A 20,907-nucleotide genomic window follows, 5' to 3' on the forward strand; every position below is an offset into this window, starting at 1 on the left:
GATGGTGGGAGGGAGAATTTGAAAGTAGCAATGGAAGCAAGCACCCCAAGTCTTCCATTCTGTCCAGTGAAGTGGTGGGCGGGATATGAATGAAAGTCTAGTCAGTACTAGAAAGGGTGACCAGCAATATGGGGTCATCTGGATGGAGCCAGGTTTCACTGAGAGCCAAAAGTTGGAAATAGTGAGAGAAAAAAGGTTAATGAGGAAAACAAGTTTGCTAATTGTGGGTTGGTCATTCCAGAAAGTCCAGTGGAAGGGGAGTGGGACAGTGTGGGTGGGCAGGTGGGTACAAGGGTTGAGACCGTAAGGGAGCAGCAGCTGGAGATCAGAGTGGATTTGTATATCAGCAGCCAGAGGGCCAGAATCACTAGGATGGGAAGGGTGTGAGGGAGCTGAGTCTGCCAAGCACTGAGGAACGAAGCAAGAGGAACATGTTGCTGGAGAAAGGTCCAGTGAGGGTGCTGATTGATTAGACCATTCAGGGGCCTGGAGTCAACAGACTTGGATTCCAATCCCAGCCCAGACACTTACTAGCTGTGTGATGAAGGACAAATAACCTAACGTCTCTGAGCCTCTGTTTCTTTATCTGTAAAAGGAGGATGCTTGTACTACCAAAGTACAGGGTCATTGTGAGGAAGGCGTTTTTAGAGCCTTAAAGTGCCATAGAAATAGGAGTTGGATTATTATGAAATTGTAAATCCACAAATGCCTCCCTGTGTAAACATCCATGGAAAGTTTCATCAGGAAGTCATACCAAAAGCTAAGGAGTACGGTCCTAGCTCGGCTATGGGCTCTCTGTGTGACCTCAGATAGTAACTTACCTTCCATTATTTCCAAGCTCCCTTTTCCACCCTAAACTAGATTCTGAGGTTAATGTCTTTTGGCATTGCATGTCGTGTGCATTTAATAAATGTTTTTGAATGAGTGAGATGGTAATTAACCTCAAAAACCAAAAGCTTAGTGACATGCAGACACAAACTCTACTCCTTGCCTTCTATAGAGTCTTGAGTAGAGATCAGAATTGGGAACTAGGTAAAAGCTATAGAGAAAAAAAATTCTAATAATTGGAGCTCTCCAGAAATAGAACAGGAGGTCTTGGCAGGTGATGATTTCCCCCTCCCTGGAGACTTCAAGCAAATGTTTGTAATGATGCAGGGCCAGGACAATCATCCCCACACACAGAGAAGGGGGAGAGAGAGAGAGAAATGACTAGAAGGACTTCCAGGTTCCCCCAAGCCCACTCAGCACCCAAGGAACTCTACCATCCCCTGAAACCACGCTCATTCAGCTTGCCCATGGCTGGCATGCTCAGAAGGAGCCTGGCATCTGTCAGCACTTTTACAAAAGTCTCCAGTTGCCTTAGCCCACCAGTGTTTCAAACAGGGCTCCTCTCAACTGGTGGGGCCACTCACACTGCCCTGGTCTATGTGAGGACTGATTACCTGATCCCATTGTAAGTGCTGATTTGTCTCTCAGGGATGAGGACAGACAGCTGAGAACCAGATAGAAAGCAGGGAGCACTGACATAGAGATTGCTTGCATCCTTTGGTTTGTACTAGTGATACTTTATCTATTTATCAATACACTCTGAAATAGAATGGGAGGTCTTGGCAGGTGATGATTTCCCCTCACTGGAGACGCTGAAAAGCCAGTTTGGAATTAGCGTGTGACTGTATTCCTAACTCTTGAGCTGGAGACAAGGGCATGTTGCTGAGGGGATTCCCACTCAGCTCTGGGCTGAACTCAGTGGCTTCTGAGGTCCCTTCCAACTCTGAGATTTAGGGCTTCTGGGATTCTCTGCTCAGACAGCAGTGAACATGTATCCTGGTCCTTTTGCAAGGGGACATTCAGAAAAGACAGCACCCCTATAGCTGGCCCCTGCCAAAAGGAGATTCTAAAATTGATATCCAAGATCTAGGCATAGTTTTTAGTCAGCTTCTACCCCAAACCTCAGCCCAGGAGCCCTTATCCCCTGATTTTTATTCTTTTTATCCAGATCAAGTTAGTACGCATTAACTCAAAGCAAAGGCATTTAATTAAATAGAACAGCAAGGCAAATAACAAGGAATGTCCACCCGCACCACCAACCCCTCAAGGACAAACTTCCCCACAGAGTGCTAATGCTCGAGTGAGTGGGGTCCCAGCAAAAACACCTTCATGCCTCCAAAGCTACCATTTATTGCTTTACCTACCAGGGACTTTGCTTGAGTGGTTTTCCCCAGAGTGTGCCTTGTTCTCCACTGAGCTGCTGCTGCCATCTTCTGGCTTTCTACTTAAGTGCAGGGCTTTGCAGCCTCTTCATCGTTGGGAATGCTGGCAATATTTTGGGGGGCCTAGTTCATAGTGTGGGGCTATTTCAGTTCTTTTATGAGTCAGACCCACAGCCACACCTATCCAGCACAATGAGAGTTTCTTAAGTCAAATCTGTCTTTTGAACTGCTCCATTTCTCAGAACCAATTCCCCCAAGCCTGCCTGACACTTGAGCTTAGGCTAGTCAGCTCTTTTCATCCCCTATCACGATCCTGATCACTGACACTAAAACCATGCAGATTACCCTGGAGTTTCTCTTAGCAGGATTGAGTGGAAGAGGATGGAGCCGGAGAGTCTTCGTGCAGAACTTGTACAGCTACACCCACATCTCTGCACTCCCTTCACCACAAAGATCTTGATGATTAGTAGATGAATTCTAAGATCACTTCCAGCTCTAAGAATGTCCTGTCCTCTTTATTCTCTTCTAAATCTTGCTATTAGTCACTCCAAGTTTACCCTCTTTGTGCTAAGTTAGAAGCAAAGGGACTGTTCACATGTACTAGCTCTGTGACCCAGACACATCACTTAACCTCTTTCTGCCTGTTTCCTCATCTATATAATGGGGATAGTAACACTTACCTCCCAGGGTTGTTGTGAGGATCAAATGGGATAATATTCAGAAAGTACTATACAAACCCTAAATTTTTATGTAAATGCTTGCTATTGCTGTCATTTCTTCCATCATTTGGCACAGCCTTTCCTGAGACAGCAATGGGCTTAAATTAAAATGGCTTAAATTTTGTCCCTATAGATTCTCACCACTAATCAATTTAGTTACTCTGTGGGATGTAGTAACTAGCCATGGGACATGGCTGGTTCATCTTTCTCCCAGAACCAGCTTCCCTAAAGTCTGCTATCCATAGCCTATTTATTTACCTGGGCCCTGGAAAAGGAGGCCATTCCCAGAAGGAAGGCAGTGATCCTGACTCAGCCTCAGTCTCTGCAAAGAGGTACCAATGCCAGACTAACCAGTTACTTGGAGCAATGTCCAAGGTTTCTGTAGCCTGGGAAGTGCCTCGTTCTCTTTCCTGGACTGTGATGGTACCAGGATGCCTGGCTGGAACTCTAATGGCCAAGTCAACATGTTGCTCAAGTTGGAAATTATAGCTTCTTTGCATTTACATCTCTCGACCACACTTCACTGTGAACAAAACCCAGTTTAATGAGTTCCTCAAAAGAAAGGGAATAACATACCTCCAGCAAAGGACAAGTAGATAATACCACCAGGTAATTGCTCCCACCTGTTCTAAAATCAGGTTGGAAGATGATTTCCCAGGATATGCTGGAGTAGAACATACTCATATTTCATTTAGTTCAGAAAAGATGGGTAGAAAAATGTGTCCATTGTCCTTTAACCTATGACTCCTGAGATACTGGGAACATTTGAGTATATTTGCCTTAGAAATCATATCTTGCCCACTCTCAAAGAGTGAACAATGATTCATATGCCACCCTTATGGTAGATAATGAGCATTTACTGTGATTTCCCAGCCTGAATACTGTTAGAGCTGGCGTAGGGGAGAGAGAGAGTCATGGAAAGGTCTGGCAGGGAATTCTGATGGGCCAAATTATTTCAGTGGTCATTCATAGCACCTTGGTCCTGATTTTCATAGCATTGGCAAAAGTTGGGCAGTGGGAAAGGGAGATCCAATCAAGTAATGCCTTGGAGTAGTGGACACAGACTTGGTTTTAGAGCCCAAAGACCTGGGTTCAAACTTGGCCCTCACCACTACTACCTTCGTGATTTTGAGTGATTGGATTCAACAAACACCTATAGACAAATGCCCACTAGCATTAGGCACTGTACTAGTTGCCAGGATAAAAAGACAAAAGTTAAATAGTTCTTACCCTCAATAAATTTATCTTCTACTAGGGGATGGGAGAAAACAACATGCACACAAATCTGCAAATACATATTATTGCTCTGGGGAGTGGAAAACGTCAATGACTGGGGCAATCAGCGAGCTGAACTTTGGAAGGCTAGAGTTTCCAGAGGCCACAGTGAAAGAGGAAGAATTCCTGGGCCAAGACAAAGAGATCAAGGCCGCAAGGTCATGGCATGGACAAGGAAGAGCAAGGCCATTCTGGCTAGCCAGGAGGGTATGTAACAGGCTATTGTCAGCCCGGAGAGAGAGGATGGAGTCAGGTTGGGAAGGGCTTGAAATACCCAAGGAATCGGGGCGGCCAGGTAGCACAGCGAGTAAGAGCACCGGCTCCAGTGTTGAGAAGACCTGGAGATCGAATCTCCGGCTCAGACACTTAACACCCACCCAGAAACACCTGGCCGTGTAACCTTGAGCAAGTTACTTAACCCCAATTGCTCTCAAAGCATCTGGGAGCCAGTGAAAGTTCTGAGCAGGTGGGTGCCTATAGTCCAGGAACAGCCACTGGAAGGCTGTCTCCTTTTCCTAGCTTCTCTGGTACTGTTGAGGGCACCACCGTCCTCTGCCCCCAGGCTAGAAACCCAGACTTAGGCCTCAACTCCTCCTCTCTGATCCCTGCCCCACCCCCCCATCCAATCTGTTGACAAGTCCTGCTGCTTTTACCTTCATGATGTCTCTCTGATAGGCTGCCCCCTCTCTCCCTGGACACTGCCCTCCCCTAGATCAGGCCACATCACCTCAGGCTTGAGCTATTGCAATGGCTGCTGGTGAGTCTGCTACCTCAGGGAATTTCCTAAAATGCAGGTCTGACTCTCTCTGTCTCACACACACACACACACACATACACACACACTCACATGCACACATACACTCACACACAAATACACATACATACCTCCCTCTCACACACACACACTCATACACTTACATGCATGCATACACCATACCCTCTCTCTCTCTCACACACACTCTCTCTCACACACACACACACATGCACACACACTCATACACTCACATGCACACATACACACTCACACAAATACACATACACACCTCCCTCTCACACACACACACACTCATACACTTACATGTATGCATACACCACACCCTCTCTCTCTCACACACACACACACACACACACACACTCTCTCTCTCACACACACACACACACACACACACACTCAATGAACTCCAGTGGTTCCCTGTATTTTCCAGGATCAAGTAGAAAACCTTTGGTTTGTCATTCCAAGCCTTCCCTCCTACCTCACCTTCCTCTCCCTGACATTTTCCATAATCCCATGACACCACCTCCTTCCTGTTGTTGGACAAGATCCCCTGTGTCTTGACCTCATGCCTGTTCACTGAGTGTCCCACATGCTTGAAAGGCCCTGCCTCTCTGTCTCTGCCCCGGGCTCCCTTTAAGCTCAGCTACAATCCCAGAGTCTACAAAGCCTTTCCCAGCCCTCCACTGAACACCGCCAGTCTCTGTCATGCGTAGCTTGCTGTTTGCATATCACCTCCCCCATTAGACAGGGAGCTCCTTGAGAACCATGTCTGTTGTTTTAATTTTCTTCACATCCCAGCACTTAGCATAGTATCTGGCACATAGTAGGTGCTTAATATATGCTTTTTAACTTGACTTGAATGTTCAGGGGCTGTGCGGTGGTCGGGAATCCCCTCCCCTGTTCAGCTGAAGCGACCTCAGAAAGTACATACGTGATGATGTTTTACTGCGTAAGTAGATTCATTAAAAGTCTTTTTGGTTAGAACAAGAGAAGAAGACAGACTGAGCAAACAATGTGGCCGCACCTCCTGGGGCTTCTCCTCCTCCCTGCCATTGGCTGGGACATCAGAGCCACCAACTCAGAAAGAGTCTGTACCTGCAGCAGGCACAGACCAGTGCAGGGAGAGGACAGGCCCAGAGACAGACAGCTACCTGAGGGGAGGAGCAGCTTTCAGGAACGTGACCCTTCAGAGCAGAGATGAGGGCAAGGGATGGACTCAAGAAAGGCTCCTGGCCAAGCCCCAGGAGAGCTGAGTGCGGAGATGCTGAGGCGCCAAGGTCAGCTGGAGCGATGGCGCAGATGGGAGGAGAGACAGGGAGCAGCTAAGTGACACCGGGCGTCCACTCTGCTCCAGGCTTGGCACAAATAGCCGCTCTTCTGATCTTCACAACAACCCTGCAAGGCAGGCGCTTTTATTAGCTCCATTACACAGCTGAGAAAGCTGAGGTAAACAGCCTTGCTTAGGGTCACACAGCTAGTGTCTGAGGTTGGATTGGAACCTCCTGACTCCAGGCCAAGCTCTCTGCCCACGATGCCAACTTGCTGCCTCCTAGGCTGAGCAAAGTCCTTCCAGAAAGCCGGCTCTTTCTCAAACTCCCTCTCTTGGTGCCTGTCTTCTCACAGGCACTATAACTTGCTGTTATCCAAATGTTTCCAAGAAACTGAATTTTGTTTCAAGTGCAAAGAAGCCAGGGGCATACGTGGAGGGGGCTATAAAAGTCAAGCAGAGAGCCCAGCTCTGTCTAAATGCGAGCTTTCCTGACTGCTGACTCAGAGCAGCTGGCCTCAGGACTTTTCATTTGAAATACACTCCATGTCCAGGCAATTTTCAGATGAAGAAATCAAAGCTATTATGTATCGTCATTAAAAAATGCTCTGAGTCATTAATAATTAGAGAAATTCATATTAAAACTGCTTTGAAATACCACCTCGTAACGATCTGATTGACAAATATGACAGAAAATGAAAATGATAAATGTTGGTGGGGATGTGGAAAAGTTGAGATACTAATGTGCTCTTGGTGGAGTTGTGAACTGATCCAACCATTCTGTGGAACAATTTGGAACTATGCCCAAAGGGCTATCCAACCATACGTACCCTTTGATCCAGCAATACCATTACTACTAGGTCTTTATTGCATAGAGATTTATTTTTTTAAAAAGAGGGGGAGACCTATTTGTACAAAAATATAGCCGCAAAGAATTAGAAATTCAGGAGATGTGCATCAATTAGAAAATGACTGAAAAAATAATGGCATATAATTGTAATGGAATACTATTGTGCTATAAAAAAATGATGAACAGGATGGTTTCAGAAAAACCCAGGAAGACTTAAACAAACAGATGCAAACTGAAGTGAGCAGAACTAGAACTGTACACAGTAACAGCAACATCGCACAATGATTGACTGTGGATGACATCTCTCTTCTCAGAAATACAACAATCTAAGATAATTCTAAAAGACTCCAGAGAAAGAACTGATGGAGTCTGGAAGCAAATCAAAGCAGACTATTTTTCACTTTCTTTATTTTGCTGTGTTGTTACTGGTTTTTGATCTGTGTTTTCTTTCAAAACATGACGAATATGGAAATATATTTTGCATGATTGCACATGTATAGCCTATATCAAATTGCTCACTGTCCCAGGGAGGGCAGAGAAGAAGAAGAGATTTTGGAACTCAAAATTGTAAAAGAATTGTTTTCACATGTAATTGGGAAAAAATAAAATATTATTCAAAATAAAATAAATTCCTTAAAGTTGAAGAGAACCCTGTGGACATTAGGAGTCATTATATATCAGCACTTAGACTTTTTTTTCCCCATGCAAAACATATTTCCTTATTAGTCATACTGCAAAAATGGAACAAAACAGTCAGAAAATTATACTTCAATTTGCACGAAGCATCCAAATTCCTAGAGGAGAAGGTAAAGGAATTAGAGGAAGAAATAGATAGCAAAACTATACTACTGGGAGACCTTAATTTCCCCCTCTCTGAACTTGATAAATCCAACCTCAAAGTAAACAAAAAAGAAGTTAAGGAGGTGAACAGAATTTTAGAGAGGATAGGTATGATAGATCTCTGGAGAAAACTGAATGGGGATAAAAAGGAATATACTTTCTTCTCAGTGGTTCATGGAACATACTCAAAAAGTGACCACATTCTAGGGCATAAAAACCTCACAATTCTATGCAGTAAGGCAGAAATATTAAATGCATCCTTCTTAGATCATGATGCAATAAAAAATTACTTGCAATAAAGGGCCATGGAAAGACAGACTAAAAACTAATTGGAAATTAAACAATTTAATCCTAAAGAATGAGTGGGTCAAACAAGAAATTATAGAAACAATCAGTAATTTCAATCAAGAGAATGATAATAATGAGACAACATACCAAAATTTGTGGGATGCAATAAAGGCAGTTCTTAGGGGAAGTTTTATATCTCTGAGAGCATACATGATTAAATTAGAGAAAAGGGAGGTCAATGAATTGGGCATGCAATTTAAAAACCTAGAAAAAGAACAAGTTCAAAATCCCCAATTAAATACTAAATTAGAAATACCGAAAACCAAAGGAGAGATTAATAAAATTGAAATTAAGAAAACTATTGAATTAATAAATAAAACTAAGAGCTGGTTTTATGAAAAAACCAACAAAACTGATAGACCCTTAGTCAATATGATACAAAAAAAAAGAAAGAAGAAAAATCATGTTGGTGGCTAGTGGAGGATAGATCAGAGCAGAGAGACACCCGAGATGGTTATTGACAGATGCTAGACAAGAGGGGATGAAAACTGGCATGAGGGAGTGACTGTGAAAATGGAGGAGAGAAATCTATATGAGATCTTGTGAAATTAGAAATAAGATTTGGCAACAGATATACTGGAAGAAAAAAAGGAGTCAAGGACAATGCTGAGACTGGGAGTCAAGGTGACTGGGAGGAGGGCACCCATACAGTAATAGGGTGGTTCTTAAGAAGGGTCAGTCCGAGAAGAAATTCATTTTGTTTCTGATGTAGTGAGTCTGAGTTGCTGGTGGGACAGCTAGTATGGATGAGTAATGTCACTCGGGAGCGAGCCTAAGGCCAGACAGAGAGATCTGGGAGCTGGTCATGTTCACAGAGATGCTTGCCACGAAGACTATGGACCACAGCAGAGACTGTCAGGGAGAGCAGGGGGTGGTTTATTACATTACTGCAGGCACAAAAAACATCAGCTTCTATCCCCTGCATTTCCATCTTCTGTTCCTTTCCTACCAGTTCCTAGCTCTATCTTCTACAGTCAATGTTCATCCAAACTGGTGAATTCTTTGCTTTAAAGGGCATTGAATCTGATGAAGAACTAAACCAGTAGTGCTGAACTCAAATAGAAATGGTGGGGCAGCTTACTGACTTAGAAAACCACAAATTCACATTATCTATGTGATACTGTATTTTTACAGGGAAATCCATTATCACCACTATTATTTAATCTAGTGCTAGACGTGCCAGCTTGGGATATAACACAAGAAAAGGAAGCTGAGAGAATAAACAGAGATACAGAGAAGCTAAATTATCACTTTTGTAGATGATATGATAGCCTTTATAGGGAATTCTAGAAACAACTAAAAAAACTTAATTGAAACAATGAATAACTTCAGCAAAGCTGCTGAATATAAAACAAATCCACACAAATCATTAGCCTTCTACTTATTACCAACAAAATTCAATGGGACAAGACAGAAAAAAAAATTCCATTCAGTTACCACAGGATGTAAAATATATTTAAAACACTTATTAATAAAAAGATCTAAAATTATCCTGCAAATCACATCAGATCATAAATTATACTACAAAGTAGTAAGTATCAAAACACTTTGGCATTGGTTAAGTATATGCACATTGAGACAAAAATGGAGGCTTAGCACTCAATAAACACAAAGGCCCAGCTACTACAGTAAGGATTCATTGTCTGACAAACCTACTGGGAAAACGAGATAACAGTCTAGTGGAAATTAAATTTAAATCAACAGCTTATGCCGTGAAAAGTTCCTAAGGAATGAGTGATTTGGACCTAAAAGGTCACTTCCAAAAAAAAAAATGAGAGGGTCAAGGAATAAAGTACTTTGTGAAGCTATAGATACGGTTAGAGTAATAAAGATGGTCGTTCAGTTGTTTCAATCATGTCTGACTCTGTCCCATCTGGGGTTTCCTTGGCAAAGATTAGTTGTCACTTCCATCTCCATCTCCTTCTCCTTTTACAGAGAAGCAAAAGAACTGAGGTAAACAAGGGTAAGTGACTTGCCCAGGGTCACACAGCTAGGAAGCAGCTGAGGCCATGCTAGAACTCAGGTCTTTCTGATTCCAGGCCCAGCATTCTATCCACTGCACCCCCTACCTACTTCCATAGAGAAGATCACAGAAGATTACAGGGCAATTTTGATTACATAAAAATGAAAGGATTTTGCACATACAAAACCAAGGTAGCTAAAATCAGAAAGAGAAATAGAGGGGGGAAAATCTGTGCAGCAAGTTTCACTGATAAGGTTCTGATTTCCAAGAGAACTGGTGAAATCTATTAAGAATGAGAGCTATTATCAAATACAAGTGATCAATTGTCAAAGGCAGTTTTCTAAGGAAGAACCCCAAGCTATCTACCAATAGCTATAGGAAAAGAAAATCCAAATCCCCAATAATTAGACAAATGCAAATTAAAGCAACTCCAAGGCTCCATTTCACACCCACTGGATTGGAAAAATTGACAAAAAAGGAAAATGACAAATGTTGGAGGGGTGGAAGGAAACTAGGACATTAATGTGCACTGCTGGTAAAACAGTACGTTGGTAAGGCAGTTCTGAAAGCATTCCGGAACTATGTGCCAAAGACACTTACTGTTACCCAGGGACACCATGACCAGGCATATACCCCAAAGAGATAAAAGAGGAAAAGACATATACAAAGAAAAAACTTTATGGCAGTTTTTTGTTGTAGCAAATAACTGGAATCAAAGAGAGGTGTACCTACCAACTGGAGAATTTCTGAAACAAATTCTAAGAAATGGATGTAATGGTATATTATTGCACAGTGAAAAGTGACAAAAAGGAATGTTTCAGAGAAATTTAGGAAGATTTACACCAACTGATGCAGAGTGAAGTCAGCAAATCCAAGTGAACGATTTACGGCATAAAAATGACATGTCATTTGCATAACAAAAACATCTTTTAAAGATTTAAGATCCTTATCAATCCAAGAGCCAACCACTGCTCCAGAGGACCAAAGAGGAAGCACTATCTCCTGACAGACGGACTTAAATTTCATCATTAGTCACACATTTTTTGATGTGGTAAATATTGGTGCATTTTATTTTTGCTTTGCTATTCTTGTTTCAGGCTTTGTGTCTTTTTTCTTTTTTTTTAATTTGGGGAGTGGAAGGGGGATAAGGTGGGAAGAGGGATGTTAGAGTTGGGGTTTTCAAAAATGTAAGAAAAAAATTTCATTGGGCAATTTTTAAAAAATACATAGAAGAAAACACAGAAAAGCTCCACAGGAAACAAAGCAGGGCAGCTTTAAAACATGTTGAATTTCGCAGGCTTTTTAAAGGTAAGCTTCCTATCACATACAATTCACATGGAATCCCATTTTTCATTTCTCCCTTGTATGGGAAAATGGGGTTTTTTAATGTTCATGCTATTCAGAATAAAATAAAAACAGCACATGACATGGATGGGCTTCAAGACCTTGTCTAGGAAGGGGGATTCCACTAAGATGAATATGTGGTCACTGGACCCAGATGGCTCTGGAAGAGAAAGTGAGGCTGGTGACCTTGCACAGACCTTCCTCACTCAAATCAAAGTCAACTGCAAGTCCCCTCATCATTTCTCTGATGACATGGTCCTCTTCCAAAACCAAGGACAAACACAACAAGGGAGGGAAGGGCCCCTGATCTACCGCTCAGGATGCTGAGTTTCCAGCCTTGTACCTGTGAGGTCGTTAAGCTCCATGAGCTCCCTTTACACCCAGAAAAGGGGAGCACTGGCTTGCCTGGTGGTCTTTACTGCTGTAGATTCCTATGCCTGTCCCTGGCCATGGCTGGCATGTTCTTTTTCTGTCTTGCTCTCCAAATCAAATACTAATGCCCTCCCCATCTAATAGAATAGCCAATTTTCAGAAGTTAATTTATTTTGATTGGTTTTTCTTTTGAAAAATGCTTATTTTGAGTTCATGGTTTTTGATAACATCCTAGTCAAGCATAAGTTTTCAGACTGAACAAAAGGCAAGCAGGGCCACTGTTCTTTGTGCAACCAGATTCTTTGCAGCTAATTTCCAGTCCTCACTAGAAATGCTCCACTGTCATTAGCAGAACTATAATCTTTGAGAAAAACATCACCAAGATAGTCAAACGAGACTGCACTACTAACTCATGTTTAGGCTTCCTGATGTAGACTCTGTGTGTCTAAACTCAAGTCCCGGCATCTTTCAACCCTTTCTTAGGAAAAAGCTTTCTCTGTTTCTGGATGCAGCCTCAGTTCTCCTCACTTGACTCAGAATCCCTCCCTCCCTGCACTGATGGTGCGTATGCCTGCAGGACAGCATGGCCCAAGGTAGTGGGGGATGTGTTTTACTGATGTTTTTCTTACCTATGATATTGAACTGGGTCCTTTGGCTCAGAACATTAGTGAGAGGCTTGGGAGCCACGGTTTTGAGGGGATGTGAACCCACAGTGTTATTATGAACCTGAGGCAGCCCTGTCTGGCAGAGCTCAGTCTGGGAGTTGGGTGGGAAGTGGGATGCCCTAAGTGCTACACATATTTTATTCAACTATGTACATGTTGCAATTCCTAGAATGGCAGGTCCTTGAGGGGGTAGGGACCACTCCATTTTATTCTGGCATATCGCCAGGGCCCAGTATCTGGCATCAGGCAGGATGCTTAGTGAACAGAATGAAGTCGGGGTAGGCAGCAGTGAAGGAAGAGTTCGGTATACTCAATAATACTCCACTGAGACACAGTAAGTTTGTTCATCAGTTTTATTAAGATGTATTACATTACAATACTTTGAAAAAGTGTCATCAAACATTGCATGTCTCCCTGCCACCATGCTCGGTAACAGAATCTTTGGCTTCCTGTCTAGTTTTCCACAGTGTCACTAGCCTCCCCAGAGCCAGAAAGCACCTCTGAGGCTGCCCTCCCCCACTCCACATATAAGGAAACTGAGGCACCCCAAGCCAGCGGTCCTTCTGACCACCGCTGAACCCCATCCCCAAGCCACTTTTCATTCGCTCTGCTTCATTCCCATAGGGACTTCATGTGGGTCTCCTCCATTAGAATGCCAGCTCCTCAAGGGCAGGGGCTGTTTCACTCCAGGGCTCCCAGAAAGGGTTTAGTACGTGCTTTTCACCTGACTAACTCAGGGTCCAGAGGCACCTCTTCCTGATGCCTTCTTGCATCTCTTGATGACCACACCAAGACAAGAGGACTCCGTGTCTTGCACTGGACACCAGGGGATCTCCAAGTGACTCAAGAATGCCCGTCCTCAGTGATCCCAACCACAGGAAGAGCAGGAGCATTGGACCTACAACAAGTTTGACAAACACATGTGCACTCTGGCACCAGACATGCTCTACACACCTGCTGCCCAGCACACAGCCTGTGTGGCCAGATGTGCCTATTCACATATGTCCCTCTCAGCCTTTCCACCCGAGTGTGGCCCTGATGCCACACCACCCAGCAGCAGGGAAAGGGAATAAGCTTTCTACAGCACCTACTAGGTACCAGGCCCTGTGTTAAACACTTTACAACTGCCCTCTCCTTGGAGTCTGACAACCCTGGAAGGCACTGTTATTATCTCCATTTTACAGAAGAAGAAGCTGAGTCAAGCAGTGTGAGTGACTGGCTGGGCTGGTCCTCCAGACTCCAGGCCTAGCGCTCTGCAGTACCCCTAGCGGATCACTGCACCAAACACTCTCAGTACTTAATGGAAGCGACCAGGGGATCTCAAAGTCCGCACCAACAGAGGGCAAAGTTTGGCAGAATCTACTGTGCTGAAAAGGTTTCAAAGAAGATTCTAGTAACAGACCATCTGTGGGTCCCCAAGAGGCTCATCAGCAGGAGGTTAACCACTCGGTGAGACGTGGCAACCCAAGAAACAGCAGACAAAATGGCCTCAGTCCGGCTTGCATGGCCAGTGACAATGGGAGAGCGGGTGATGGGGAAAGAGGTGGAGGGTGGGGGAAGAAAGACAACCAGTAAGCCTGAACTGAACTGTTGGTATTCTTTGTCTAGGCACCGCGGAATCGATGAGTCCTGATGGAAGTGAAATTGGCAGAGACTGTTTAGCCCCAAAGCCATAAGAAATATTTCATGAGATGCTTGATCTGCTGATCTTTCAACACTCACTGGGACCATCAACAAAAACCCCACCAAGAAAAGACTTGTGGTTTATGTACCAAAATCTCTTGCAGAACCAGAAAGAGCTCTACACGATACCCTAGGCCAAGTGAACATGTATTTTGATACTCAGCAAACTTTAATGCAAAGGGGGCTACAGGGTCATACAGCCCAGAACCAATGTGCATGAGATGTTACTCAGAAACATCATGAAGGAGAAAGTCAGAAGGTGCTAGACATGGCAGGAACCAAGCAAAACTGACTACAGCTTGCCAGAAAATAATTTCTGCCACAGAGGACAAGATGATACACAACAGGGAGAAGTAAGGAGAAGCTTAACAAGAATTCAAGCTCTCTGTAGGATACACTACCCCCGTGAAGCAGAGCGGGGGAAGGTCTTTCAGCTGAAGCTGGATCACCAGTGATCAAGCCCAGGTCAGCCGAGGCGGGCTTGATCCCACAACGTGGCGGTCACCATTGCAAACGTCTCGCACAGGGTCCAAATGGAAGAGGGATTCCTTCTATCGGGTGAAGTCCTTCCGCTGTTCCTTTCTGCTAAGAAAATCGCATGGATTGCTTTAAGCCCATAACACTACAGAGATTCACAATTACTTTAAAGGTTGGTCCAGCAATCCACTCAAGAAAACCCAAGGGGACAAAAAGTACACACTTCCCAAATTCTACCTTGTAGTTGGAAGGGCAGCTCGATGACCCGGGAACCAGATGGCATGCAGAACATGACAACACTCTTGCCACCGGTGCTCCCCACCACTCCCTGACAATGGAAACACGTCTTTTGTTAAGCTGCTCTTTGCAGGCATGGGGGGCTTGGCGTGGCATGATGCATAGAAGGTTAGACTGGGTGTCCAGAGGACATAGGGGCTTGAATCTTGATCCAGACACCTAGGGGGCAAGGCCCTTCACTTCCTAGCCAACTGGGTTGATGGAGGGAATTCCCCAAACTGACAAAAACCAGACCTCCTTTATATTTGTGTATCTTTGGCTTCAAAGAACTAAAATTGTGGTTGATGCAAAGGGACACCAGAGATACGTGAGGGTTTTGAGCAGAGTCTGAATTCAGGAAGCAAAGAGAGATCATCATGGAAATGCATGATTGGAAAAGGAGGCGGGACATCAGAGGGACTACCTGGGTGCCGAGAGGGGCTCCAGAACACTAGGGCAGGAAGGCAAAACTGGGCTGCCATGTGTGTTGGTAAGGAGAGCACCCAAACCCAGAGCACAGCACAAAAGCAAAGAAATACTGAGGTAGTGAGCAAAAAGCCTTGATACAATGCTCATCCTTCCACATTCAGGAAGAGCCTGATATTTGGAAACAGAGGGCCAAGGAAAAGGTTGAATTTGGAAAAAAGCATAAACAAAAATGAGTCAGCCTTCTCTCCTTAGACTCAAGAACCATGGGGCTGAACACATCTCATGGTAACCTGAAAAGGCTCCCCACTCTTAGCTTGGACAAATACTATCAATGATTGTTTTAAATTTTAGACATCCTTACTTCTCTGAAAGCAGGTTTGAAGCGACTACTAGAAACTTACAGTTGGATTTTTTCAGATTTACCAAAAACATCCAGGAAACTTTAAACAAAACGGTTTTTTACCTGGAAAGCTAAAGAACGACAAAGTAGTAAGATGAAAACTCCCCACTGCTGCCACCAATAAAAGATCTTTTCATGGGCCCAAAGATTAGATGAATTAAAGAAAGGTGGAATACAGAAGCAAACTCAGAAATGTTTTCAGGATTTTTCCCTCAGTGAAGCTTCCTGCGGCTGGCCAGCCAGCCTCAGCTTGTCTTTGTCTCTGTATCCCCAATGCCTAGCTTAATGCCTAGCAGGCATCATGAACCGCCCACTGAATGGGGATTACTTTCTCAGTCAGAAGGTGGCATGTCAAGGTTCAAGTGTATTTCTAAAAGATGGCCTATTCAATGAACCTGAATGACCTTGACTGGTCCAGATGGAACATCTGTCACACAAAGGCAGAAACTGAACCAGCCGATATCCATGGGGCCCAGAGCGCCTAGGACTGGGCGTGAGGCTGGCCAGTGGGGAGCGAGAGGGAGTCTCAGGGCATATTCTCCCTCACTTTGGCATCTCCAAAGTGTTCAGTACACCCACAGTTCTGTTTGGTTGCCAGACTCTCTCCAATTTGTTTGTTACAACTACAAAGTTAAACAACAGAATACATCTTTCCACTTCTTGCCAGAACATCTGCCTAGCAAAGGTGGGCTAATTTGGCCAAATCCTGATATACATTTGCCCAAAAGAGTTTGCTTTGGTGGTAGAACAATGTCCAGGGTGCAATCCCAATGGAAGAGAAATTCTCTGTCGACAGCAAGGTCTTCCAGATATTCTAGGGGGTAGATGACATTGAGCTGATCGCAATAAACCCCACAACCCTACACGGTTCCCACCCAACTCCTCCTTTTACAGATAAAGAAATGGAAGTCCAGAGAGAAGCGACTCCCTTTCGGGTCACACCGAGAGTGAGTGGGCAGCAGGGCTGGGCTGCCAAGCCAGGCCCTCCCTCATGCGTTCTGTTCCTGACGTGTGAAGGAGAGCCCCCATTTAGGACAAAAGCCTCCAAGGCCTGACACTGTTGCAGCTGCAGCCACTTTAAACAAGAAGGGCTCTTTTGTGCTCTCCTTTTCCAAGCTAAGTCCTACATTTCTGTCACACCAGGTTCTCTCTACATCCCACTGACCAGCACATTCCTTTCCAGAGCAGCAGAAGGGTCCTAGAGCTCACTTTGGTGGCTGGAACAAGGGGCCAGCGAAGTGAGGGAGGGCTGGCTGGATGCTGATGAGAGAGAGCGAGACGAGAGGTACAGGATTAAATAGGCTTTTATTGTCACATTCACGGCTTTGTCAGGCGTACATTGCAGACTGTTGTGCGGCATCAAAATAAAAATATTTTCCTATGGTGAAGAAAACTGACCTGAGGGGAGGGTGGCAGCATGTCTCCTCCCATCCACCAGCCCAGAGCTGTCTGTAGACAACAGACAGCAAAACCAAACAAGTCTGTCTGAAAATGGCCTACAATATTCCAAGCCAAACTGCAGTCATGTTAAGGCGAACAAAGAATGCAACCTCGACAAAATGGAGACCATTCAACAGAAAAGGGGACATCCAGGCCATGAGCTTGAGCACACTGCTCTCCAGGCCACGAGACCAGCTCACTGGTGGGGAACCTCCTCTTTTAACAGTCTGTCTAGTGACGTCTCTGTTCCTGTAGGTCTTGTGGAGGTCAAAGGAAAGGCAGTTACATTTCAAAGCATCCGACAGAGGCACTCACCTCATGGTTAATGGCAGGTTTCGTCATCTGCAAGCTCAGAACCAAAAAGCCCCTGGGATTTCAGGGGCCCCATTTCACATCTTTTGGGCAAAATGAGAAGATAAGCGGTAATTAAATAATAGCCTAAGTGCATCCCAATATAAAAATCTACACACATGTGCACACACACACACACACATACACACACACGCGCACGCACGCACACCACTTTGTCTCCAAAATGGCAACTTTTTTCCCTTATAAGTACTATTCTTCAAATGTAAAACAAATCTTTAATCACCAAGAGAACCAAACAGATTTGTTTCCATTATAGGCCTTTCCCCTATAGGCCTTACATAAAATTACATGAATAATTTCGTCTGAAGGCATAAATCAATTACCTCCTTTACACATAAATCTCTGGAAAAAAATCACATTTGGAATCTTTTTGTTATAAAACCTGGGTAAGATGCCCAGGGCATCCTTGTACTCTGTGTGCCCTCCAACTGCAGGCAGTGGCATCATCACTGGGGCCCACCAACCTCACACAAGAACTCTAGGACCTACTTCTGTGGGTGATTGTTTACTGGAATTAGTATTCCTACGTAAAAAGGCAACCATTTTAAGTGATACACACATCTGGCTAGTAAAAAAGTTGAAACAAAACCTTTCCCTTTTGATCTCAAAAGGGCATGCAGCTTGGAGAAGGTACATCTGATGTGTTCCAATCAGGCTTCTCAGAATTATCAAAATTTCTTTTCTGGCAAAGAATAATTTGGCTCATCGTAGAAAGTTTCTTTGAAGGCTACTGCTGAACCTGCTTCCCTTTCAAAAACTAAATTTCAAGGCATGATAGTGCAAGAGGTAAGTTTTTGATTTTTTTATAGGACATGTATAGACTAATTGTGCTTAGTCTCCAATTCCCAATTTATTTTCATGAAAATACGGCAACCAAAACTAAAAGGTTTCTATAAATTTCGCTTTGCCTAATTGCCCAAGACACCATGGATCTCATCAGTATTAGTACAACTTGATTATCCTAACGATTCCATTATGAAACTTGCAAACTGCATCATCACAAGGCAGGTAAAGCCATCTGGGGCACGTCTGCACACCTGTGCACAACAAGCCTCCGCAGGGAGTCTCCATTCCTCTGAAATTAAATCCCCCCAAAGACTTTCAACGACAGTTAAAAGCAGTGATCCACTGAGAGTCCGTTGCATCCCATCATATCTGAGAGGTCTGAGTGTTCCTGGAGTCTCCGTCGGGATGTGTCGTTGGCCGGGACCCCCGAGTATGTGAGCACTCACTAGGAGAGGGCCCTGCAGGGCCGTAATCACTGTCTTCTGAGTCATCTACATTGTCTCCCAGGGCTCTTTGGGACGGAGGCAGGGCTGCTCCGTTGCCAGAATACTTCAATCCTGCGTTTGTGGAAACAAAGCTGGAAGAGCCTACCGCCTGAGGCCGAGGCAGGAAGACACTGCTCTCCAGGAGAGAGTGGCCCAAAGTACTCTCTTGACAGGCTGGGTTAAAGTCTGAATAAGGAGGGGGCGGGTCAGAGGGCTCTGAGTCTCCAAGGGCACTGCCTTCCACCTCAAACCCAGAATACGGTAGCCTCGCACTGAACCCTGGTTCCGAACTTTCCGAAGACAACTGCCTGTTTAACAGGACCTGCTGCAATCCTAGGTGGAAACAGAAAGAGGGTTAACATCTTATTGTTTATACTGTTTCTCACCCCCATGCGTTAAGAGGCCCAGCTGATCACTTGTGGCAAGCATTGTTACCTAACTAGCCGTGCTCTGCTAAGTAGTAACACATGCTGGATGTCATATAATTTAAGACTCAAGTAGAAAAGTCACGTTTACCATTTCAACCATTAATCAGATACCTCACATGTCTTCCAGACCCTCTCTCCTATTTTACTTGGTCATCTCATCCACTCCCATGGATTCAACTCTCTCTGTGCAGAAGACTCTCAGATCTCTCTGTCTAGTCCCAACCTTTCTGCCAACATCTCGCCCTCAACATGTTCAAAACAGAATTATTCCTCCTGCCCCGGCCCTCTCCTCTCCCTAAATGTCAAGGCACCAGCACCCTACTAGGCCCAAAGTGCCGTCTTCAGCACCTCTCCCTCCCTCCCAGCATGTCCTCTATGTGCCCTCTTCCCTGACCCATCAATCACCCTGGGGCAGGCTCTCACCACCTCAGTCTGGACTCTAATCATCCTCTACTCAGCTGCCAAATTTCATTCAGGCCTTTCCCAGCTCCCTTAAGGCTAGTGCTTCCTCTCAGCCGATGCCTCCAACTAATCCTAGCTACGTGCTGCTTGCACTGGTCTTTGCCCTTCTCTGTTTCCTCTATGCCAAACTCAGGGCAGGGCACGTGGCAGGTCCCTATAAACATTTGTGGACTTGGTTTGTTAATGACATGTGAGAGATGCAGAACTGAGTAAGAAACAGTTGCTGCCTGACATAAGTGTGTACTCCAGCCAGGGGGAGGGACAGAGCACATTAAAGAGAGAACTAGATGGCTAACTCTCCAAGTAGGAGAAGACCCCCAGGCCCATGAATTGGCCAGAATCTGAACAGCCAACAAAACTACAGCCTCCCACTCTAACCCAACAGCCCCCAGGCAGCTCTCAACCACAGCACACTCCCTCCCACACTCCTGCCCAAAGCGGCCATGTAGTCTTCCAAAGTCCTCCAAGTTGAGGTGGGCCAGAACAGTGGAGGGAGGACAGGAACGGGGCAGCTTCCACACCCATAAAGTCATCGAATCCTAACAGTGAAGCATGTTTGAGATGTGGGGGATTTGGAGAGGGAAGCAGTTAATCTACTGTCTTACTAAAGTCCCTGCTAAAGCCAGAAATCCCCAAAGATTTCCTAGATATTCGACTCTCGTCCATAAATGGCAATCTGGGAATCTCCTCATCATCACTGCTTTATTTATTCCTTCCTCACACCTTAATGAGCACATCCAGCATCTCTGAAACCACACTGACTACAAATGACCAAAGACCGTGTGGAGCAATGCACCCAGGGCCAGAGAGGCCCAGCTTCAAAGCCCTTCTCAGACTTGCCTCCCAGACGGAGGTCGCCTGAGCTCCTCTCTCTAGGGCAGGAAGGACCCTCAACAGGACAGGAAGAGAAATGGGTCCGCTCACCAGGCTTCAGCAGGAATGTTTAAATGCTTCCCTACCACACATGATGGTGGGTGTCCTGGTTCCAAACAGACACTTTTTATCTTTTAGGAAAAATACCTTTGCTTTTTAGTGGTTTTC

The 20,907-nt window shown here is 44.8% G+C and overlaps 2 protein-coding genes across 2 annotated transcripts in view; one reads left to right on the top strand and one right to left on the bottom strand.

Annotated features, from left to right (window-relative positions):
- The window catches only part of EEF1AKMT2 (EEF1A lysine methyltransferase 2), a 125,454-nt gene that overhangs the window by 34,013 nt on the left and 70,534 nt on the right, over window positions 1–20,907 (top strand). The gene's annotated exons all lie outside the window — the stretch shown is intronic.
- ABRAXAS2 (abraxas 2, BRISC complex subunit) overlaps window positions 17,180–20,907 on the bottom strand; it is a 39,732-nt gene continuing 36,004 nt past the window's right edge. Inside the window, exon 9 of the mRNA XM_069101748.1 lies at window positions 17,180–19,309. Within this exon, the coding sequence (XP_068957849.1) occupies window positions 18,855–19,309 (455 nt within the window). The 3' untranslated portion in view covers window positions 17,180–18,854. The remainder of the gene's footprint in view (window positions 19,310–20,907) is intronic.

Source organism: Petaurus breviceps, unplaced genomic scaffold (genome assembly GCF_028583685.1).
Source record: "Petaurus breviceps papuanus isolate PSGF00001 unplaced genomic scaffold, PetGlider_PUasm1.0 490, whole genome shotgun sequence".
Taxonomy (NCBI): domain Eukaryota; kingdom Metazoa; phylum Chordata; class Mammalia; order Diprotodontia; family Petauridae; genus Petaurus; species Petaurus breviceps.